Raw genomic sequence first — 24,635 nt, forward strand, 5'->3', positions numbered from 1 at the left:
AGTTCACACACAAACTGAATAGCACAATTCAAAAAACCAGTCCTTATTTAAGCTCCAAAGGAATTGTTTATATCCAGTGTAGTCTAGTAAAGATAATGGCAGTGTCCTAGGAGTAGTTGGTGAGACAGTATAGAGGGAATTTTACTGTGCACCTAACCCACATTCTGAGATGTTAGTAAACCTTCACTTTATATTGATGTTTCCACAATGGTGCCGGATGGAAATCATTGTTGTGATCGCTTATGCTAATTTTGTTGATATTCTGACTGCTATGATCTCTTTTACGACAGACTAATTGTTGTTTTAATCTTTTTTCAGAGAGCCATGTATTGTCATCAGAGTCAGCTACTCTGGTTCCGTCATCTCTACCTATACTTTTCCCGTTACATGTTTATAAACACTTTCCATTTAATGTCACAGTGACCATTTGATAACAATTATGTATCATCAAGTTCCTGAAGTGGTGTTCTGGAAGACCCTCCTGTCTGGAAATTATATTAAAGACTGGGTGAAAATATATCAACAAACCTTTCATGGAATTGTTTAGAAATATGATGGCAATTAAAATGGAGGTGAAAATTTTAGTTGTTGGCTCCTGTAATTGTGATTTCTTTTTGGATAATTGAACAAATTTATTTGTATCTAAGTAATTAATAGTCTGGTTGAGAATTGCACAGGAGCTAAGGTTTAACTAATAACAAGCAGACACTACCAAAAACCTTTAATGCAGCTGGTAATTGGATTATTTAACATAAATAAATTGTACAGATTATATTAATTGGGAAACATGAATTTCTTTTGAAATGTTATAAAATTAGAGGAGACATAACTAAAATGTTCCTTATATTCAAAAAAGGTGGGGGAGGGGGAGAGTTGTGATGTTACTTATAATGCAAATTGATTTTGTAGCTGCTATATGAGCAGCAAATGTTTATACCATAGTGGCTGTTGTTTAATTGTGTTTTTGAATATTTTAAAGATTCATTTGTGACACATCAAGAAATGCAATTGGCGGGGGGGGGGGGGGGGGGGGGTAGAAGAAAAACATAAATTGAGTGGGTTTTTGGTCTGCTTTCTGATACAAACTGATATTGACTATTTGATCATTATAGTTACAGAAAGTATAATGAAACAAAGCAAGTCAAAGTGTTCAGGAAGAAAATTCTCTCTCCCCCATCTCCCTGAGTGCTGTGTGCACCATTCCATCAGATATCGTCCAGTAGTCAAATGATCTATCTCTCAGTATTTGTGGCACTGTTTCTGTCTGTACAGATTCACAGTAAGACCCATTAGCTTCTTGAGGCCTTGCACTCACATTATCCATCAACAAAAATTGATTGGGTCAATCAACTCATGATGGACAAGGCCATCCTTCGTCTTACACTGGTTTAATCGTATACCTTTTAATAGCTTTTACTACATCGGCAGCCACACTGCCCTCTATCCTGCAATTTACCTGGGATGACTGAAACACTGAGAAGTTATGCTGCTTTATAACTTATTTCAATTTAATAATAATTACATGACGAAGGTTGCAGTATTTTAAAATAGTTGAGGTTCTGTTGTCCATGTCAGAGTGTCTGACTGTTTTTAATCTGACTTTGGTGTTCATAAGTAGCTGTCATGATCTCAGTGCTCATTGGGGCTGGGTTTTACCAAAAGGGAAAGAGCTTACTTAAATACAATGAGTGGCCTGCCATGACCTATTTATTCATCACTAGCTCCCTCACTTTGGCCGGCCAGCCTGGCCCTAGCTTAGATTATGACTTAGACAAATTCTGAATGGTCTTGTGCTCCTTCATGCTCTTCTCCCAGTTCTTGCCATTAAACTCTTCAATAGTGATGCTGTTCACAGTACCTTCATCCAGGCAGTGAGCTATCACACCTACAGATAGAAAATACAGCTGATTCAGTAAATTAAGTAATAAATAACTGGGAGCAAGAGTGATGGAGAAGTATAATACATGCAAATCTTTTTAGACAAGGACAGAGCTACAGTGAAGAGACAAGAAAAATGTGTAAGGTGCAAGATTGGTCATATCAGAAATTGTTGCTCGATTCTTTCTTTTCATATGGGGATGTGGGCATTGTGGGCTCAGCCAGCATTTGTTGCCCTTGAGAAGGTGGCGGTGAGCTGCCTTCTTGAACTGCTGTGGTCCATTTGGTGTAGGAACATCCACATTGCCATTAATGAGGAAAATCCATGGTTTTTGACCCAGTGATATCAAAGGGAAACTTACATATTTCCAATGGTGATTGGTTTGGAGGAGAGGTTTGCACCATTACCTGAGAATAAGCAATACATAAATAAAGGGAATCAGATAGACGACTTCACAGCAGTGGTGAAAATACAGGAGAATTTCAGAAGAACCTGTAGCCGGCCTCACCAACTGCAACAAGACATCTCTACTCTGATACTCAAATCCTCTCGCTATGAAGGCCAGCATGCCATTAGCTTTCCTCCTGCATGCCAACCTTCATTGACTGTTCTGCCGTGGCACCCAGGTCTCGTTGCACCTCATCTTTTCTTAAACTGCCACCATTCAGATAATAATCTGTCTTCCTGTTTTTGTGACCAAAGTGGATAACCTCACATTATATTGTATTTGACAAGTACAGGTGAACCTCGAGTATCCGAACAAGATGGGTGGGTACTATTTCGTTTGGATAATTGATTATTTGGTTAATTGATTAAATGCCTTTCCTCTGGGGCTCGGAGCTTTTAAAGTCTGCTCCCCAGTCAGGAGACCAGCAGCAGCACACAAGCCTCAACCCCCAACAGTGCTCACTGCCCCCAAACTGCCTTTGTGGGATAATTTTCCAAATTGTGCGCACACACAACTTTTTACTGGAACTTTGACAGGTTCCACGTTTGCCCTGTACAGGACAATGTTGGAGAGATTATCTGGGGACGGGGTTTAGGGTACAACTTCTGTAGAACGCCAGGGAGAGTGTGGGGAGAAAGAAGGTGGGAGGTCAGTCATTTGGAGATGGTGCCAGTTTAATCACTGTAAACAAAAGACGTGATGACTATTGGAAACATGTCTTTGATGTAATGTTTCTATCAGGACCTCGGGATCTCCTTCAGATAATCCAATTTTTGGATAATTGAGGCTCCTCTGTATTTCTTATTGCTGTAGTGCTTCTGCCCACAACGTCGATTCTCCTTCTCCTTTGATGCTACCTGACCTGCTGCACTTTTCCAGCAACACATTTTTGAGCTTTGTCCTCTGTATTTGCCCACTCAGCTAGTCTGTCCAACTCACTCTGCAGCCTCCTGGGAGCCTCCTTACAGCACACACTGCCTCTCAGATAGTGTCATCTGCAAATTTGGAACTCATGCATTCAGTTCCTTCATTCAAATTGTTTATATATATTGTGTACAGCTGGAGTCCCAGCACTGAAACCTGTGATATCCCACCCATCTCTGCCTTCACTCTGAAAATGATTCCAAATCTGTGCTTCCTCTCTCCGGTTCTCTATCCACGTCAATATATTACCTCCGATACGATGAGCTTTGATTTTGCTTACTACTCTTGTCTGTGGGATCTTGTCAAAAGCCTTTTGAAAATCCAGATACACAACATTCACTGTTTCACCCTGATTCACTCTACCGGTCATATCCTCAAAAAATTCCAGAAGATTTATCAAGCATGATGTCCCTTTAGTGAATCCATGCTGACTTGGAAAGCGGTGACAGAATCTATCCAAGTGTTCAGTTATTCCATCCTTAAAGACTCCAGCATTTTTCCCATCTCTAATGGCAGGCTAACCACCCTCTAATTCCCCATTTTCTCCCCCTCCTTTCTTTAGAAAAGTGGGGTTACATTACTGATCCTCCAGTGCATTGCAATTCTTCCAAATTCTATAGAATGCTGGAAAATGATCACCAATGTATCTGCTATTTCTGGAGCCACTTCCTTAAGTACTCTGGGATGCAGAGCATCAGGCCCTGGGGTTCATCGGGTTTCAATCCTATCAACTTCCCCAATACCATTTTCTGACTAATAAGGACCTCCTTCATTTCTTCTTCATGCTTGACCCTCTATCATTTCCAGCAGGTTATTTGTGTCTTCCTCAGTGAAGACTGATCCATTGTATTTTTTCAATTTGTGCGCCATTCCTTTATTGTCCATTATGAATTCACTTATTCTAACTGTAAGACCTACATTTGTTTTCATCAGTCTTTTTCACTTCAGAAAGGAGAAGCATCTTTGCACAGAATTGTGAAGCTGGAACTCATGTTCAGGGTTTATGGGTGAAATAGAAACAAAGTCAACATTAAGATTTAGATTGAAGAGTTGGATGTAGGAAAATAGATACATCATAAATTAGCTATGATTAGGATTATTTGTTTATATAGAAGGTAAACACTGACACACACTGCTTGAGCTGAAGGATCACTTGTATGATCCTCCTGGACCTTGAATGTCTGATGGGAAAGTGCTAATCTATATATAGACTTCAATTAGAGTTTCAAAAGTATCTGATAACATTTTGTTCATAAGATTTTACAGTTCTTGCTGAATTGACATGCTCATCTGTAATGATATAATTTGCTTACCGTATCCATCAGGGTTGGAACGAGGGGTGTAGAAACTTTGTACACCACATGTTTTGCAGAAAGTATGTTTTGCTACCTTTGTGTTGAATGTATAAACAGTTAAGTTATCAGCTCCCTACAAAAGAAAGATCAGTCCAACTAAGTTCAAGACCTTGCAATAACCAATTAAATATTAATAATATTTCACTTAAGTTTCAAATCAAAAATTAAAATGCAAGACAATTTGAACACACTTGAGTTAACTGTTTGGTGTACCTTGTCAGAAGCATAAGAAAGCAATTTGCACTTCCTTACATCACAGAGGCATAAAATAATAACCAGTATCAGAGAATTCTGGAGAAACTCAGCATCTCTGGCAGCATCTATGGAGAGAGTAGCAGACTTTTATGTTTCGAGTCCAGTATGACTCCTCTTCCATCATTCTCAGTATTTTGCTTTTATTTGAATAATTTTCAGCATCTGCCACGGAAACTAGCATATGCCAATAGTTTTATCATGTAACATCACATTTCTGTTTCAAAATGTTCAGATGTCCTGTTGTTGGCTTATGGTAAGGAGAAGCTAAGCTATATAAGATGATATGGTCCCATATTCACACCCTAATTGTTGTTGAACCAGGACACAGGTTTAGATCTGAAAAATGTGTTGCTGGAAAAGTACAATAGGTTTAGATGGCAAACAATGAAAGGAGTCTTGAATGGATAATGAAAGCCATCATGGACATGTTGGATCAAATGGTCTGTTTCTATTATGTCATTGACATCTTGTTATTGTCTACATTAACAAGAATTTAAGTCACAGTGTGATAGCATACTCTGGCTGGACTTATCCAGGTGAATGCATAGTGGCACTTTGAAGCTGAAGGTGAACACAATGGAGGACAGTGCTTATTCAACTTTTCTGACATAACACGGAAATTGGTGGAATTGTGGATAGAGAGGAAGACTGCCTAAGGATACAGCAGGATATTAATTCTGTGGAAAGTTGGGCAGAGAAATGACAGATGGAGCTTACCCAGACGTGTGAGGTGATGCATTTTGGGAGATCAAATACAAGAGGAAACTATACAGTAAGTGACAGAACCCTTTAGATGAAATACAGAGGAATCTTGGTGTGCAAGTTCACAGCTCCCTGAAAGTGGCACAGCATTGAGAGTAAAAGTTGCCAAGTTGTGTTGCAGCTGTAGAAGACTTTAGTTAGCCATATTTGGAATATTGTGTGCAGTCGTGGTCACCACAGTATAGGTGGATCTGAACGCTTTGGAGAGGGTGCAAAAGAAGTTTACCAGGATGTTGCCCAGATTGGAATGTATTAGTGAGAACAAGAGGTTTGACACACTTGATCTATTTTCGCTAGAGTGTTGGAGGCTCGGGGGTAACCTATAGATATAAAATTGTGGGATGTGAATAGTTGGAATTACAGGTCAGCAAACTTACAAGTTCATCGAATAAAAAGGAAAGTAGCCGCATTAATACAAAATTGGCTGAGTGACAAAGAGTAGTTTTTATTTGGACATTAAGAAATATACAGTGGAGCACCTTCAGTGATTGATGTTAGGGCCACTGTTTCTCTTGATACGTACTGTTGACCTAGGAACCTGGGTAAACCCTCATTCATCAGTCAGTGATAATGTATATGCAAGTGCAGCAAACAATAAGGAAGACAAAAGATCAGTTGGCCTTCATGCAAGACTATGACTAGGAGTTCAAGGTTGCAGGATGGCTAATAGGATGGTTAAGAAATCATATGGGACACTTGGAGGTGAAGTGGACAGTGAAGACGGTTACCTCAGAGTACAGTAGGACCTTGATCAGATGGGCCAAGGAGTGGCAGATGGAGTTTAATTTAGATAAATGTGAGATAATGCATTTTGGAAAGGCAAATCAGGGCTGGACTAACACACTTAATGATATCGGCCTGAAAATTGTTCCTAAACAAAGAGACCTCTGGTGTAGATGCATAGTTCTGTGAAAGTGGAGTCACAGGTAGATAGGCTAGTAAAGAAGGCAGTTGGTATGCTTGCCTTTATTGGTCACTGCACTGAGTATAGGAATTGGGAGGTCATGTTGCAGCTGTATAAGAAATTGGTTAGGCCAATTTTTGGAATACTGTGTGCAATTCTGGTCTCCCTGCTATAGGAAGGATGTTATGAAATTCGAAACGATTCAGAAAGTTGGAGGGCTTGAGCTTTAGGGAGAGGCTGGGGCTATTTTCTCTGGAGCATCACAGGCTGAGGGGTGACCTATTAGAGGTTTATAAAATAATGAGAGGCATGGATAGAGTAAATAGACAAGGTCTTTTCCCAGGGATGGGGGTCTAAAGCTAGGTTTAAAGTGAGAAAAAAAAAGATTTAAAAGGGACCTTAGAGGCAAATTTTCACGCAGAAGGTATTGATGTATGGAATGAGCTGCCAGAGGAAGTGGTGGAAGCTGGCACAATTACAACATTTAAAAGGTATCTGAATGGGTACATGAATAAGAAGGGCTTGGAGGGCTTTGGGCCAAATGCTGGCAAATGGGACTAGATTGATTTAGGACATCTGTCGGCATGGACAAGTTGGACCAAAGGGTCTGTTTCCGTGTTGTACATCTCTATGACTCTCCTTTATCAGTCGAGTTATATTACAAAAATGTGCAGGTAAAGTGGATTAGCCAAGGAAAATGCAGAGTTGCAGGGATAGCGAGGGGGCTGGGTCTGAGTGAGAAGCTCTTTGGAGGGATGGTGCAGACTCAATGGGCTGAATGTCCTCTTTCCACACTGTAGGGATTCTGTAAGAGCAAGGTTATGTTGGATCTGTACAGAACTTTGGTTAAGCCACATCTGGAGTACTGTGTGCAGTTCTGGTCACCACACTATAGGAAGGATGTGATTGCACTGGCGGGGGTGCAAAGTATATGTTGGAGCATTTCAGTTGTGAAGAGCAGTTGGATAAGGTCAGTTTGTGTTTCTTTATAGCAGAGAAGGCTGAAGGAATCCTGATTAAGATGTTTAAGATTATGAGGGGCATGGACAGGGTGAATAGAAAGCAGCTGTTCCCTCAGTTGAAGGATCAATAACGAGGCATAATTTAGAACATAGAACAATACAGCACAGAACAGGCCTTTCAGCCCTCGATGTTGCGCCGACCTGTGAACTATTCTCAGCTTGTCCCCCTACACTAACCCAAAATCATCCATGTACTTAGATAAGGATTGTTTAAATCTCCCTAATGTGGCTGAGTTGACTACATTAATATTCCACACCCTTACCACTCTCTGCGTAAAGAACCTGCCTCTGACATCTGTCTTAAATCTATTACCCCTCAATTTGTAGTTATGCCCCCTCGTACAAGCTGACGTCATCATCCTAGGAAAAAGACTTTCACTGTCAACCCTATCTAATCCTCTGATCATCTTGTATATCTCTATCAAATCCCCTCTTAGCCTTCTTCTTGCCAATGAGAACAGACCCAAGTCTCTCAGTCTTTCCTCATAAGACCTTCCCTCCAGACCAGGAATCATCCTAGTAAATCTCTTCTGCAACTTTTCTACGAATGAAACCTAACACACTGTGTGCCTTCTTAACAGCACTCAACCTGGGTGGCAACTTTCAGGGATCTATGTACATGGACACCAAGATCCCTCTGCACATCCACACTACCAAGAATCTTTCCATTGACCCAGTACTCTGCCTTCCTGTTGTTCTTCCCAAGGTGCATCACCTCATATTTAGCTGCATTGAACTCCATTTGCTACATCTCAGCCCAATTCTACAGTTTATCCAAGTCCCCCTGCAACCTGTAACACTCTTCCAAACTGTCCATTATTCCACCGACTTTAGTGTCATCTGCAAATTTACTAATCCATCCACCTATGCCTGCGTCTCAAGTCATTTATAAAAATGACAAATAGCAGTGGTCCCAAAACAGATCCTTGTGGCACGCCACTAGTAACCGGACTCCAGGCTAAATATTTTCCATCAACCACCACTTGCTGCCTTCTTTCAGAAATTCTGTTTCTAATCCAAACTGCTAAATCACCCTCAATGCCATGTCTCTGCATTTTCTCCAACAGCCTACCATGTGGAACCTTATCAAAGGCTTTACTGAAGTCCATGTATACCACGTCAACTGCCCTACTCTCATCTACATGCTTGGTCACCTTCTCAAAAAACTCAGTGAGGTTTGTGAGACACGACCTGCTCTTGATGAAACCATGTTGACTATCTGAAATCAAATTGTTGCTTGCAAGATGATTACAAATCTTATCTGTTCTAGTCCTTTCCTACAATATAAGTAAGGCTCACTGGGTCATCTCTACTGCCCTTCTTGAACAAGGGCACAACATTTGCAATCCTCCAGTCCTCTGGTACTAAACCTGTACACAATGACGACTCAAATATCAAAGCCAAGGCTCTGCTATCTCCTCCCTAGCTTCCCAGAAAATCCTCTGATAAATCCCATCAGGCCCAGGGGTCTTGTCTACTTTCACTCCTTCTAGAATTGATCACACCTGTTCGTAACTAACCTCAGTCCTTTCTAGTCTAATATCTCGTACCTCATTCTTCTGCTCTACAATATTCTCCTTTTCTGGAGTGAAAACCGATGAGAAATGTTTGTTTAGCACTTCTCCGATCTCCACAGGGTCCACACTCAATTTCCCACTTCTGTCTTTGACTGGCCTTATTCCTACCCTAGTCATCCTTTTATTCCTCACATACCAATAGAAAGCTTTAGGGCTCTCCTTTATTCTATTTGCTAAAGACTGCTCGTGTCCTCTCTTTGCTCTTCTTAACTCTCTCTTTAAATACTTCCTAGCTGATCTGTGACTCTCCAACGCCTCATCTGAACCATCTTGCCTCATCAACACATAAGCCTCCTTCTGCTTAACAAGAGATGCAATTTCTGTAGTAAACCACGATTCCCTTACCTTATCACTTCCTCCCTGCCTGACAGGGACATACCTATCAAGGACACGCAATATCTGTTTCTTAAACCAGCTCCACATACCCATTGTCTGCATCCCCTGCATTTTGCTATCCCATTCTATGCATCTTAATTCTTGCCTAATCACATTATAATTGCCCTTGCCCCATCGATACCTCTTGATCTGTGGCAAGTACCTATCCCTTTCCATGGCTAAACTAAACGTAACTGAATTATGGTCACTCTCTCCAAAGTACTCACCTACAATTAAATCAAATACCTGGCCTAGTTCATCACCAAGCATCAGATCCAGTGTGGCCTCCCCTCTTGTCGGCTCTTCGACATACTTGGTCAGGAAACCTGCCTGTACACGTTGGACAAAAGCTGAACCATCCGACGTACGAGAGTTATAGCATTTCCAGTCAATGTTGGGGGAAGTTCAAGTCCCCTGTAATGGTCACCCTGTTCCTTTCACTCCGACCCAGAATAGCTTTGCTAATCCTCTCCTCCATCTCCCTGGAATTCTGCGGAGGCCTATAAAACAATCCAAGCAGTGTGACCTCTCCTCTCCTGTTTCTAACCTCAGCCCACACTATCTCACTAGATGAGTCCTCGTCAAAAGTTCTCTCAGCCACTGTTATACTATCCTTAACTAACAAGGCCACGCCTCCCCCTCTTTTACTGCCTTACCTGTTCTTAATGAAAGATCTAAACCCTGAACCTGCAACATCCATTCCTCACCCTGCTCTATCCATGTCTCCGAAATGGCCACAATGTCGAAGTCTCAGGTACCTATCCATGCTGCAAGCTCACCTACCTTATTTCGGATACTTCTGGCGTTGAAGTAGACACACTTCAAACCACCTTGCTGTCTACCAGCACATTCCTGTGACCATGAAATCCTGTCCCTGTCCTCCCTACTCTCATCCTCCTGTGCACTGCAGCTACACCTCAGGTTCCCATCCCCCTGCTGAGCTAGTTTAAACCCACCCGAATAGCACCAACAAATTTCCCACCCAGGATATTAGTACACCTCTGGTTCAAGTGAAGACTATCCTGTTTGTACAGGTCTCACCTTCCCCAGAATGAGCCCCAATAATCCAAGTACCTGAAACCCTCCTGCACCATCCTTGCAGCCGCGTGTTCAGCTGATATCTCTCCCTATTTCTTGCCTCGAAATCACGTGGCACGGGTAACAAACCAGAGATAACAATTCTGTTTGTTCTAGCTCTCAGCTTCCACCCTAGTTCCCCGAAATCCTGCCTTACATCCCTATCCTTCTTTCTGTGTGTTTGGTACCTACATGGACCACGACTTGAGGCTGGTCACCCTCTCCCTTCAGGACCCCAAAGATACGATCTGAGACATCACGGACCCTGGCATCTGGGAGGCAACACGCCAACTGTGAGTCGTGTTCGTTCCCAACAAACCTTCTACCTGAGCCTCTAACTATTGAGTCCCCAATGACTAACACTCTCCTCCTTCCCTTCTGTGCAACAGGGACAGGCTCTGTGCCAGGGACCTGGGCCTCACTGCATACCCCTGGTAAGTTATCCCCCTCAACAGTATCCAAAATAGTATACATGTTTTTCAGGGGAATGACCACAGGGGATCCATCCACTGACTATCTTTTCCCCCTTCGAAGAGTCACCCAGCTTTCTTCTTGCCTAGGAGTAACTACTTCCAAGTTTGTGAGAAGATTTGTAGCTCGGGTGCTCGTTGTTGTGGTTCTGTTCGCCGAGCTAGGAATTTGTGTTGCAGACGTTTCGTCCCCTGCCTAGGTGACATCCTCAGTGCTTGGGAGCCTCCTGTGAAGCACTTCTGTGATGTTTCCTCCGGCATTTATAGTGATTTGTATCTGCCGCTTCTGGTTGTCAGTTCCAGCTGTCCGCTGCAGTGACCGGTATATTGGGTCCAGGTTGACACAATAAACACATCGACCTGGACCCAATATACTGGCCACTGCAGCGGACAGCTGGAACTGACAACCGGAAGCGGCAGATACAAATCACTATAAATGCCGGAGGAAACATCACAGAAGTGCTTCACAGGAGGCTCCTAAGCACTGAGGATGTCACCTAGGCAGGGGACGAAATGTCTGCAACACAAATTCCCAGCTCGGCGAACAGAACCACAACAGTAATACTTCCCTGTAACTCTCATCTATCACAGACTCTGCCTCCCGAATGATCCAAAGTTCATCCAGCTTCTGCTCCAGTTCCCTAACATGGCCTTGGAGGAGCGAGAGTTGGGTGCACTTCCTGCAGATGTACTTGGATGGGACACTAATGGTGTCCCTCACCTCAAACATCATGCGAGAGGAACCTTGCTCTCCCTGTACTGCCATCCCTGTTACTCCCCTTAATAGAAAGTAAAAAAGAAGAGACGCTTAGCTGATTTGTCCCTAGTCTTTAAGGTGAGAGGAGGTGGTTGGGTGGGAGGCCCTACAATTTTAAGCTGAAAAACAGGAGATTTAGAAGGGATTTATTGAAATTCTTTTTCACCCAGAGAGTGATGGGTGTCTTGAATGCACTGCTTGAGAAGCTAGTTGTGAGTGGTAACCTTACAACTCCTAGAAAATACTTAGATTAGTACTTGAAATATCCTAACGTTTAAAGCTATGGGCCTATGGGACTTTCAGTTGCTATGATTTCACAACATTTCAAATTTAACCAATCAATTTAAATTATACTCCAGGATACATAATAGTGGAAGATGGGTCTAGAATAGGTTTAGTGTCACTTTAGCGGTACAGACTTGATAAGGCAAATGATCTCTTCTATACTGTATAATTTAGCATTGCTGAAGACCGAATAGAGTTTCAACTTTTTGATGCAGCTTACCTTGAGGAGTCTGAATTGGGAGGCTGGAACGATGAATGCTTTAATCTGTTTCCTTGTACAGATACTGCAACTGAAATTTTTAAAAAATCATTTTGTCATAATAGTAGAAGTTTCACTGGATCACAAAAGTGTTATGGTGCAGAAGGAGGCCATTCAGTCCGTCATGTCTGCACCAATTTGTTAAAAGAGCATGATTACCTTGTATTAATATCCTGCTTTTCTTCTTCATAACTTTGCAAATCATTTTTCTCCAAATATTCATTCAAGACCCTCTTCTTTTTTGAACCTGCATCTACTGTACTTCTGGGAAATGCATTTCATAACATCCCTACTCAGTGAGAAAATGCTTTTCCTCACTTCACCCTTGCTTCTTTTATACATCACTTCAAGTGTATGCCGTCGTGTTCCTTTTCTCCGTATCTACTCTATCCAGTCCATTCGTGATTTTGATTTTGAAAATCCCTATCAAATCTTCTCTCTAGCTGCCTTCTCTCCAAAGAGAACAGCCCCAACTTCTCATTACTGAAGTTCCTTGTCCCTGGAACCATTGTTGTAAATCACTTCTGCACTCTCTCCAATGCATTCACATCTTCCTATACTGTAGCACCCACAGCTGTATACTATACTCCAGCCGAGGTCTCACCAAGTGTCTGGTATAAGTTCATTATCACATCCTTGCTCTTGTACTCCAGGTAACTCCAAGATGATGGCAGCAGAGTAGGCAGCGTCTGGGCTCAGCCTGGAGCATGTCCCTTCCATCCACTTATCTTTTGTTCCTTTTCTTTTTTTATTTTTTTAAACTTTTTTTTAAACCTACCTTGGCTTGTGAAGAGAGCAGCAGCACTACAGTAGAATGAGGGCCTGGAACAGGATGGACAACGGTTCAGAGCAGGTTAGCCATGGGTCGGTGGGTCCAAGCCAAGTAGGGCAGTCAGTGGTCATGGGGCCAAAGCAAAGCAGCCGGCAGGCTGGTGGCCCAGATGGGTTGGTTAGTGGACTGGGGCCCCGTGTGGTCAGCCTGTCAAGATTTTGAGCCAGTTATTGCAGGGAGAGTGAGATCACGTATAGAAAGTCCACAGCATAAAGATACTGCAGGGTATAGAAACACTGTAATGTTTATCTTTAAAAACTTTATTTCTCCATCTTCCTAATTTATACTATGAAGAACTATAATGTAGAATTCTTAGCTTTTCTCTTTATTTCTCTAGTTTTGTACCTTATCTACTTTAGTACCTAAGATGGTACCTTGTGTGGCAACATTGTATACATTTCACTGTACTTCTGTACTTTATACTTGACAACAAACCTAATTTTAATTTTACTCTACTTGCTTCTATCTCCACATTTCCTGCCATTTTTAATAATCTGTGCACATATACAACCAGGGTCCCTCTGCTGCTGCACTCTTTTTAGAATTGTATCTTCTATTTTGTATTGTCTTTCAATGTTCTTCCTACCAAAATACATCATCTCACACTTGCCTGCATTGAAACTCATATGCCACTTATCTGTCCACTAATTTGTCTCTGTCATTCTTGGAGTTCTCACAATTACAATTCTTCCAAGGTTTGTGTTATCTGAAATTTTGAAATTATCCCCTGAACAATAATGCAGATCATTAATATCAGGAAAAGCAAAGGTCCCAATATGAACCCCTGGGAAACTCCACCACAAACCTTCCTCCAGTCCAAAAAACATCCATTGACTATGATTGTTTCCTATCACTCAGCCAATTTTGTATCTATGTTGTTACTGACCCTTTTATACCCTTACCTATGACTATCTTCACAGGTCTGTTGTGTGGTACTGTAGCAAACACATCCTGAAAATCCATCTGCACCTCATCAGCAGCGTTACCTTCATCAACCTTTTCTGTTCCTTCTTCAAAAACTCCAGCAGGTCCCTGTTAAATAGCTCATATTTCTGTATTAACTAATCAAATGACATCATTGTATCTCCCTTAAATAAATCACCCATGCAAGACACACCCCTAGCTGCCCAATGTTTGAATCCTGAATCTTTCATCCCCAGTTGAAGACCCCACATATCACAATTGGTGTAAAAGAAGGTATTTTGCCAATATTGCTTTCCCTCTGCTGAATTGCCCTCCATGCTTTAACAGTATTGATAACTATTGGGTGATGGCAACATTCCCTAACTGTCCTCATTTTGTCCAAAAACAGCAAGCTATTAAGGGGAAACCTTGCCTGGGAGGCTTCGATATCTAACCATATTGAAAGAGGGTCCCCACAAGCCCAATCATTCACGTAGGATAGAAGCGAGCTTAGTTGGTAGCTTTTAATGTCCAGAAGGTCCATTTCCCCCCAATGTGTGAGGCAGTTGCAGTTTAGCTAATTTAATGAGGTGCCGCTTACGATGCCAAATAAAGGAGCTGAACCAGCCATTCAGTCTCCTGAATGTTTGTTTATTGAAAATCAGGGGGAGCATCCGTATAGGGTATAGCAAACGCGGGAGAATATTCATCTTAATAAGCGCAATCTGACTCAACCACAAGACCAGAAGTGCCTCCCATCTTTGAAGGTCTTGTTCGATTTTGTCAAATAATTGAACAAAATTGGCTTTGAACAGCTGATTCAGAACTGGAGTAATGAATATGCCCAAATACACAAAGCATCCCTGTGACCACTTAAATGGGAATCGATATTTGCCTCAAAACCCAGCTCCTTCCTAAGACCACCCATAGGCATAGCCTCTGATTTTGCAAAATTAATCTTGTACCCAGAAAAATCTTCAAACGCGCAGATACATTGTATCAGGCAAAGCACCGAAACTGCTGGATTTGACAAAAAAATTAGGACATTATCTGCATACAACGAAATCTTATGTAATTTTGACCCCACCTCTGGAGCTGATATATTGGGATCCCCACGAATGGCCTCCACCAATGGTTCAATCACCAACGTAAAAAGCAGTGGCGAAAGGAGACAGCCCTGCTGGCTGCCTCTTAAAAATGTTAAAATTGCTAGATCGCACCCCACTTGTGGTGACCACAGCAAGAGGGTCACTACAGAGAATCTTTACCCATCTTATAAAGACTTAGCCCAAGCCAAACTGCTCCACAGTATAGAAAAAGTACGGTCACTCAACTTGGTCAAATGCCTTCTCTGCATCTCGAGAAATCACCAATCCCTGTACTGACTGTTGTTGACGTGCTTGAATTACATTAAGCAGCCTTCTAACATTATCGGAAGATCTGTGGCACTTTATGAAGCCCGTCTGATCCTCTTTAATAATAGAAGGTAACACAGTCTCCAACCTTAACGCAAGAGTCTTAGAGAGGATTTTAAAGTCCACATTTAAGAGTGCAATGGGCCTGTATGAAGCACAGTCCTCTGGGACCATCCTTTTAGAATAAGTGAAATACTAGCCTCTCTGAGATAGCGGGAGACAATCATGGCTGTATGAGCCATTAAACATGTTGAGTATCGGGCCTGACAATATGTTTATAAATTCCTTATAGAATTCGCTGGGAAGTCGTCAGGACCAGGCACCTTTCCACACTTAAGTTGGTCCATAGCCTTCTGCACCTCTTGCTCTGATAAGGGTACGTTGAGAAAAGACTCTGGTTCGGGAGTCACACCTGGGAACTCCAGATCCTTAAAAAGAAAGACTCCATTTTGGCCGGCCCCTCCTCACAACCCTCAGATTGGTATAACTTAGAGTAAAATCTCTGGAATGCCGCATTAATCTTTTTGGAGTCACATTTTAGGTTCCCAGACCCTTCCTTAATCGCCGTAATGGCTTGAGGGGCACTCCTTTTCCTGGTGAGATATGCTAAGTATTTGCCTGGCCTGTCACCACGTTCATATAACCTTTGTTTGCAGAAGTAAGTTCCTTCTTTGCTGTCTGCGTGAGCACGGAATTCAATGCAGACCATAGCGCCAAAATCCTCTAGCCTGACCAACGAAGGCCTTCTCGCTTGCCTTCAACCGTGCTTTGAGGAGACATTGCTGCTCACCCGTCTCACACTTCCTACTGGCAGAGTAGGAAATAACTAACCCCCTGGCATAGGCTTTGGCAGTTTTCCACAGGATGAATGGGTTACTAACCGAGCCTGAGTTAATGTCTAGGAACGCCCGAAATTCCGTAGAGAAGTACTCCACAAAATTATCCTTGACAATAAAGGGATCCATTTGCCAGTGCCTCGATCCCACTGTAACGTACTTAATCTTAACCAACAGGTACACTGGAGTGTGATTGGAGATGGTAATATTACCAATCGTACAAGATGCTATCAAGTCCAAGGTTGCCACGGGAGTCAGAGGAAAAAAAAATCAATCCTGGTGTGACATCTGGGCAGACTGGAAAACAAACGTAAAATCCCTGCCTGTAAAGTGGAGATGCCTCCAGACATCCACCAACCCTAACTCCACATACAGATCCACTAACTGTTTAGTTCGTACAGAGGGTATTTGTGGGGGTCCTTTGGGCAATCTGTCTACTGTGGGATCCATGAGACAGTTAAAATCTCCCTCTATAATGATATGCTGGGACTCGAGACTGATCAGTTTAGAGAATGCATCTACCATAAATTTGAGGGGATGGGCCAGATGGCAATAAACATTTAAAACACAATATTCTTCCCAATTCAGGGCTTTGAGAATTACAAACCTCCCATGCATGTCTTTAACACACTCGAGAAACTTAAATGGGAGATTCCTCCTAACCAATACAGCCACTCCCCTATTTCTGGTATCAAAAGATGAAAAGTAAACCCAATCAAAGCCATTCTGCTGCAGTTTCAAATGCTCCCTATCATCCAAGTGTGTCTCCTGTAACAAAGCAATATCCACCTTCTCCTTTCTAAGACTCAAAAGTACCTTCTTCCTCTTAATTGGTGAATGACTCCCCTTGATATTCCAGCTACACCGTTTAATCCATTCTTTAGCCATAACTTTTTGCAATAACATTTAAATTCCAGAGAGGAAGAACTCGAACCACACATCACCAAGCCTTAGTGTCACAAGATCCATTGAACATAAAAACTACATAAACTAAAACCACTACATTTAACAAACCTATCAAGGTTTTTTTTAAACAAAAACCAAAAAAACAAACCAACATATAAAGTGCCAATGGCGCTAAATAGGGAAACTCACTTCCTGCCCAAAAGGAGAGCCTACCCATCCCAAAATCCAACTTCCCATCCCACTGCCAAGACTGCAACCCAGGCATTTAAATATCTGAACCAGGCATAAACTGCCCATAAGCAGGCATCTAGCCCTCCCAACCATTTTCCCTTCTCCCTGCTAGAGCAGCAGCACAAACACAGGCAGAAAAGAAAGAAAATACACTATGGAATAGCAATATGAATAAAGAAAAATTTTTAAAGAAATAAGTGGTAAAATACCCCACTCATCCTTTAGTATAACTTAACTTAGAAATTGAAAGTACACATCTCAATCGCCAAACAGTTTAAACCAGATTATTACCAATTAAAAAAAGGAAAAGAAAGCCCCAACTGGACTTTCTCTGTTTTTTAAAGAAAAAAAAACAAAGACATACCCAAACAACACTACTATTTGTATATACTAAATCGTTCAGATTAGGTTAATTTGTCCACAAAGTCTCTTGCCTTCTTCGATGTGTCAAAGAGATGTACGGATACACCTATGGTGACCCAAAGCACTGCCGGAGACCTCAGAGTATTGGATACCAAACTCTCTCAGTCTTCTCTTGACACCACCATAGGATGTTCTTTTCTGGTTCACTGCCGCTGAGAAGTCTTGGAAGAACATGATCTAGAGCCCTCGTAAATTAGGGCCTTCGGATCATTCCCCTGGATTCTGGAACCTTCCACAATTCTCTCCTTATCTCTATAAATGATGAAACTGCACCAAGAGAGGACGTTGACCCAGACCTGATCTCCATGCCGTGACCCAGTGAGCCCTCAATCTTCAAGCCTCTCATTCCAGCCTCCAAGTTATGGAATTTCAGCAACCAGTCCTCAATACATTCCGCCAGCCACTTACCTTCATTACCCTCTGGCACACCGATGATCAGAATATTTTTTTCTCCTGCCCCTGTTCTCAAGATCATCCACTTGATCACGCAAATTATGGACCTGCGTTTCTAGGGCTTAGATCCTATCCTTGGAGGAACTTATATCAGCTTCTACCACTGTGACTCTGTTCAACGTCATCTGTCCTCTTTTACAGGTCTCCCAGCTGCAGCATGATAGAGATCGGGGCCAGCTTCTCTCTGCTTACCCAACATCTTGCAAGATTTCACGAGCTCCTTCACCGGGGCCTGGAAGGTAATCGCGTCAGAGGATCCTGCAGGCTGGGCCATGGGCCCAGCCGTGGACACTCCTCCTCCCTTCTTCGGCATCTCTGGATGGCAAAAAACGCAGGCAAGTTGATTTTTTCACAGTTTCCTGGGACTCCATGACCTTTCCAGAGTCCCAGGATATCCCAATGGTCCAGGTTGGACAGGTTAGAAATTCGTCCCACTTGTGCTGTGGTGTGGAGTTCTGCCATGCAATCCTCGTAAATCGCCGCATTTTGGATCGCCCCGATATTTTTTCTTTAAATAGAGGAAGTTGGAAGTTCTCTGTCACGCATACTTTAACAGATCACGAGATGAGGTGAGCTTTTCTGGATGTTTGGTTTAATTAGCAGAGGGGTTCACCGTCGTGTTATAGCATTAGTCAAATATGATTTTCCCTTTAGAAATCCACACTGACTCTTCCTAATCAATGCAATTTTTTTCCCTATGTGACTACAAATTCTATCCCAAATAGTTGATTCTAAAAGTTTCCCAACTATTCAACTTAAACTGACTGATCTGGAATTGCTAGAATGATCCTTAACCTTTCTTGAACAAGACTGTACAGTTTGCAATTTTCCAGTCTTCAGGCACCTCCACTGAGTCCAGGAAAGTTAGAGGCCTGTGCTCCTGCAATTTCTATTCTCACCTCCTTCAAAATTCATGGATACTCATCCAAGCCTGGTGCCTTGTCAACTTTAGGTACCACAGTCTATCCAACACTTTGTCTTATCAGTTTTGAACTGTTCTTGGAACTGAGCTCTCTCCTCTATTACCATGACCAAGGTAGCATCACTCTCTTTGCTAAAGACAGATGCAAACTCCTCATTTAACATCTCAGCCATGTCTCCTGCCTCCAGGTGTAGATCTGCTTTTTGATCCTCAATAGGCCTAATCTTCCTTTTACCACCCTTTTGCTTTCTATATGGCCGTGGAAGACTTTGTGACATGGCTTTATATTTTCTCTTACTTTTTAATTTCCCTTCGGAGACTTCAATATTCCTCTTAATTTTATTTTCTAATTGACACCTGCCATAAACACATTTTTTCTAAATCTTAACTTCTATCTCCTTTGTCATTCAGGGTTAGTTGTTCTACCTTTCTCATTTGACACAACATACCTTTGTTTGTACCTAATCATCTCCTTTTTAAAGGTAGCTAATTGTTCAAATATTGTTTTTCCCAGCAACCTCTCATTCCAGTCAATTTTACCAGCTCCATTTTTGCCACATTGAAGTCTGCTCTCCACAAATTGATTTTTCTCACTCTGCATTGTTGCATGTTATTCTCCATCATCAGCCTGAATCTGATGATACAATGATCATTGTCTCCTAAATGCTCCCCACTAACACTTTATCAAGTTGGCCCAACTCATTTCCAAGAATAAGTTACAACTCTGCATCCTTTCTTTAAACATTCTGCAGATGGAAGTTCAGGAATACTTTCTCCACGCTGCCCCTAACTATAAGTATCCCAGTCCTATGTTTAGATAACTAAAGTCTTCCTTAAGCTTATGGCACAAAAAGGGACCATTTGCACTTGGCCAGCTATCGTTTTTGGAAATTATCTTAAATCTTTGTCCTCTGACCCTGCTTTTAAATATTTTTTTATTTAGTAGTTTCTTCTTATTAACTCTGCCCTTATCAGTATTTTATGAAAGACAAGATATAGTCTCCTTAATTGTATGCTCTTCCACCATTAATGTAGCTGAGGATCCTGTATTGCTGTAGACTGTTGCAGGAATGAGATTGGAAATTTGATGATGGAGAGAAACAAAGTTAACAGTGCAGAGGGACCTGGGTGCCATCATTCATGAGTCACAGAAAACTAGCATGCAGGTACAACAAATAAAAAAGAAAGCAAATGCAATGTTGGCTTTTATAGCTAAGGGAATATATTATTAAGTTAAGAAAGTATTGTTGCAACTATACAAGGCATTGGTGAACCAGACTTGGAGTATTGTGCATCTTTTTGGTCTGCTTATTTAAAGAAAGATGTAATAGCATTGAAGACAGTTCAGAGGAGGTTCATTAGACTAATCCTAGGGATGACGGGTTTGTCATATGAAGAGAGATTGAACAGTTTAGGCCTATACTCTGTGTAATTTAGAAGACTGAGGTGAGATCAAGTTGAGGTATTCAAGATGGTTGCCACAAATTGAGGAGTGATAGATTTAACACAGATGTCAGAGGCAGGTTCTTTACTCAGGAGAGTGGTAAGAGCGTGGAATGCCCTACCTGCCAGTGTTGTTAACTGAGCAACATTAGGAGATTTAAATAATCCTTGGATAAGCACATGGATGATGATAATGAGATAGTGTAGGGGGATGGGGCTTAGATTAGTTCACAGGTTGTCACAATATCGAGGGCCAAAGGGTCTGTTCTGCGCTGTATTGTTCTATGTTCTATGATAAAAGGTGTGGATAAAAAAAGAAATGAGGCAGATGCTTCCTCTTGTGGGGCATTCTAGGATGAGAGGCGATAATTTTAGGATAAGGGGTGGCAAATTTAAAACAGAGTTGAGAAGAAAATACTTCCAAAGGATTGTGAATATGTGGAAATCACTACCCAAAAGTGCAGTGGATGCTGGGACAGTAAGTAAATTTTAAAGGAAGAGTTAGACATATTTTTATTTGGTAATGGGTTGAAGGGATATGGACAGAAGGCAAGAAAATGGGGGTGAGGAGCGTATCAGCCATGATCGAATGGTGGAACAGATTCAATGGGCCAAATGGCCTAAGTCTGCTCCTATATCTTATGAATTTATTAATGTTTCAAGTCATCAGAACTTTGTCGCTGGATTCAAAACATTAACTTCTTTTCGCTCTACAGATGCTGCAAGACCAGCTGATTTCTCCAGTATTGTGTTTTTGCACCATCCCTGTTGAGACTCTGAGTGAACTGGATATTAATAATGTGCATCTGCTAAGGTCTTCCAGCCATACAGCTATCACTCCACTGTTGAGCACATTCTCAAGTCTGGTCACCCCAGCAGAGCAGCCTTCTCCTCTGCCAAATACTGAAAACTCTACTCCTGACAGGGGAGAACTACAGTGAAAGGTGACTGTGTCCAAGTGGAAACCTTGGTCAGAAGAACATAAGAACTAGGAGCAGGAGTGGGCCTTCTGGCCTTTTGAGCCTGCTCTGCCATTCAATGGGATCATGACTAATCATTTCATGGCCTCAGCTCCACCTACCCACCCTCTCACTATAACCCTTAATTCTTTTACCGTTCAAAATATTATCTATCTTAGCTTTAAAAACATTCAATGAGGAAGCCGCAACTACTTCACTGGGCAGGGAATTCCACAGATTCACAACCGTCTGGGTGAAAACATTCCTTGTCAATTCAGTCCTAAATCTGATCCCCCTAATTTTGAGGCTATGCCCACCTGATCCACTTTCACCTGCCAGCAGAAGCATATGTGGAACAGTCCATCTTCCGCAGCTACACTGGCACCACCCCCCACCTTTTCCTCCAATATATCAATGACTGTATCGGCGCTGCCTCATGCTCCCACGAGGAGGTTGAACAGTTCATCCACTTTACCAACACCTTCCACCCCAACCTCACATTCACCTGGACCGTCTCAGACTCCTCCCTCCCCTTCCTAGACCTTTCCATTTCTATCTCGGGCGACCGAATCAACACGGACATTTACTATAAACCAACCGACTCCCACAGCTACCTAGACTACACCTCCTCCCACCCTGCCCCCTGTAAAAACGCCATCCCATATTCCCAATTCCTTCGTCTCCGCCGCATCTGCTCCCAGGAGGACCAGTTCCAATACCAAACAACCCAGATGGCCTCCTTCTTCAAAGACCGTAACTTCCCCCCAGATGTGATCGACAATGCCCTCCACCGCATCTCCTCCACTTCCTGCTCCTCTGCCCTTGAGCCCCGCCCCTCCAATCGCCACCAGGACAGAACCCCACTGGTCCTCACCTACCACCCCACCAACCTCCATATACGTCGTATCATCCGTCGTCATTTCCGGCACCTCCAAACGGACCCCACCACCAGGGACATATTTCCCTCCCCTCCCCTATCAGCGTTCCAAAAAGACCACTCCCTCTGTGACTCCCTCGTCAGGTCCACACCCCTCACCAACCCAACCTCCACTCCCAGCACCTTGCCCTGCAACTGCAAGAAATGCAAAACTTGCGCCCACACCTCCCCCCCTTACTTCCCTCCAAGGCCCCAAGGGATCCTTCCATATCCACCACAAATTCACCTGCACCTCCACACACATCATTTATTACATCTGCTGCACCCGATGTGGCCTCCTCTATATTGGGGAGACAGGCCGCCTATTTGCGGAATGTTTCAGAGAACACCTCTGGGACACCCGGACCAACCAACCCAACCACCCTGTGCCTCAACACTTCAACTCCCCCTCCCACTCCACCAAGGACATGCAGGTTCTTGGACTCCTCCATCGCCAGACCATAGCAACACGACGGTTGGAAGAACAGCGCCTCATCTTCCTCACCCTGCAACCACAAGGGATGACCTCAGATTTCTCCAGTTTCCTAATTTCCCCTCCCTCCACCTTGTCTCAGTCCCAACCCTCGAACTCAGCAACGCCTTCCTAACCTGCAATCTTCTTCCTGACCTCTCCACCCCCACCCCCACTCTGGCCTATCACCCTCACCTTGACCTCCTTCCACCTATTGCATTTCCAACACCCCTCCCCCAAGTCCCTCCTCCCTACCTTTTATCTTAGCCTGCTTGGCACACTTTCCTCATTCCTGAAGAAGGGCTCATGCCCGAAACGTCAATTCTCCTGCTCCTTGGATGCTGTCTGACCTTCTGCGCTTTTCCAGGCCACACATTTTCAGCTTTTTTCTCAGCTGAAACATCCTCTCTACTTCAATCTTATCTATTCCCCTCTTAATTTTATATGCTTCCAAATGATCCCCCTCATTCTAAATTCCAATGAATATAATCCAGTTTGCTCAGTCTCTCATAAGCCAACCCCTCAACTCTGGAATCAACCTAGTGAACCTCCTCTGCACCACCTCTAGTGTCAGTACACCCCTTCTCAAATAAGGAGACCTAAACTGTACACAGTATTCCAGGTGTGGCCTCACCAGCACCCTATACAGCTGCACCATAACTGCCCTGTTTTTAAACTCAATCCCTTTAGCAATGAAGGACAAAATTCCATTTGCCTTCCTAATTACCTGACTAAGCTTCTGTGATTCTTGCACAAGGACGCCCAGGTCCTCTGCACACCAGCATTGTGCAATTTCTTTTACCATTCAAATAATAGTGCTTTTAACTGTTATTCCTAACAAAATGGATGACTTCACATTTATTAACATTGTACTCCATCTGCCAGATCTTTGCGTACTAACTTAACTATGATCCTCTGCAAAGTTTCATGGCATAGACAGAGAACACAGACAGAGGGGGCTAACACCTTCAACATATTGTCTGGCTAACATCTATTGTTACAGCTAACCTAAGAATGCAATTTTTATTAAAAAAAAGGTTTTGTGATTTACACATGAAAGAAGTGAAACTATCATGGTTTTCAAACAGATGAAAGACTCCACAGACAATCAAGGTATTTTTCAATGTATAATTTCAGTTACAACACACTGTAAATTCTTGCTATAAATTCTGTGCCTTACAATTGTGTCCTCCACTATCACCTAATGAAGGAGCGGCGCTCTAAAAGCTAGTGCTTCCAATTAAACCTGTTAGACTATAAGCTGGTGTCGTGTGATTTTTAATTTTGTACATCCTAGTCCAACACTGGCATCTCCAAATCTTTGAATCAGGAAACCCTGTTACCCAGAAGCTTTCTTTGACCTTTGTGTCAGACAGACTGCTTGCTAAAACCAAACCAGAAAAAGAAACCCTGAACATGGAGAATTGGCCATTACCCTTTCATTGTACAATGAAAGCCTTTTCCCCGATTGTTGCCTTAGGCAGTATCTGTTAGTCATTAGCAAAGTCCCTACCTCAGACAAATCAGAACCTCTGCCTTTTACAACCCCTCCAGAAAAGAACTAAGGCAACATAA

At 42.6% G+C, this 24,635-nt stretch overlaps 2 protein-coding genes across 3 annotated transcripts in view; one reads left to right on the forward strand and one right to left on the reverse strand.

Moving 5' to 3' along the window:
* The window catches only part of pigl (phosphatidylinositol glycan anchor biosynthesis, class L), a 110,908-nt gene extending 86,588 nt beyond the window's left edge, over window positions 1–24,320 (forward strand). The window contains exons 7-10 of one of the 2 annotated variants that reach the window (XR_011963351.1): window positions 319–572; window positions 15,792–15,875; window positions 18,490–18,683; window positions 21,430–24,320. Coding sequence is in view for 1 of the 2 variants with exons in the window: in XM_072590158.1 (XP_072446259.1) it covers window positions 319–423 (105 nt within the window). In the remaining variant the exon portion in view is untranslated. Of the gene's footprint in view, window positions 1–318; window positions 585–15,791; window positions 15,876–18,489; window positions 18,684–21,429 lie in introns of those variants that run through there. The other variant, XM_072590158.1, reaches the window with a different exon arrangement.
* Window positions 1,488–24,635, reverse strand: part of cenpv (centromere protein V) — a 30,440-nt gene continuing 7,292 nt past the window's right edge. The window contains exons 3-5 of the mRNA XM_072590160.1: window positions 12,311–12,380; window positions 4,565–4,679; window positions 1,488–1,885 (exon numbers count right to left, since the gene is read on the reverse strand). Coding sequence (XP_072446261.1) covers window positions 1,761–1,885; window positions 4,565–4,679; window positions 12,311–12,380 — 310 coding nt within the window. The 3' untranslated portion in view covers window positions 1,488–1,760. The remainder of the gene's footprint in view (window positions 1,886–4,564; window positions 4,680–12,310; window positions 12,381–24,635) is intronic.

The sequence above is a fragment of the Chiloscyllium punctatum genome, chromosome 19 (assembly GCF_047496795.1).
Source record: "Chiloscyllium punctatum isolate Juve2018m chromosome 19, sChiPun1.3, whole genome shotgun sequence".
Taxonomy (NCBI): Eukaryota; Metazoa; Chordata; class Chondrichthyes; order Orectolobiformes; family Hemiscylliidae; genus Chiloscyllium; species Chiloscyllium punctatum.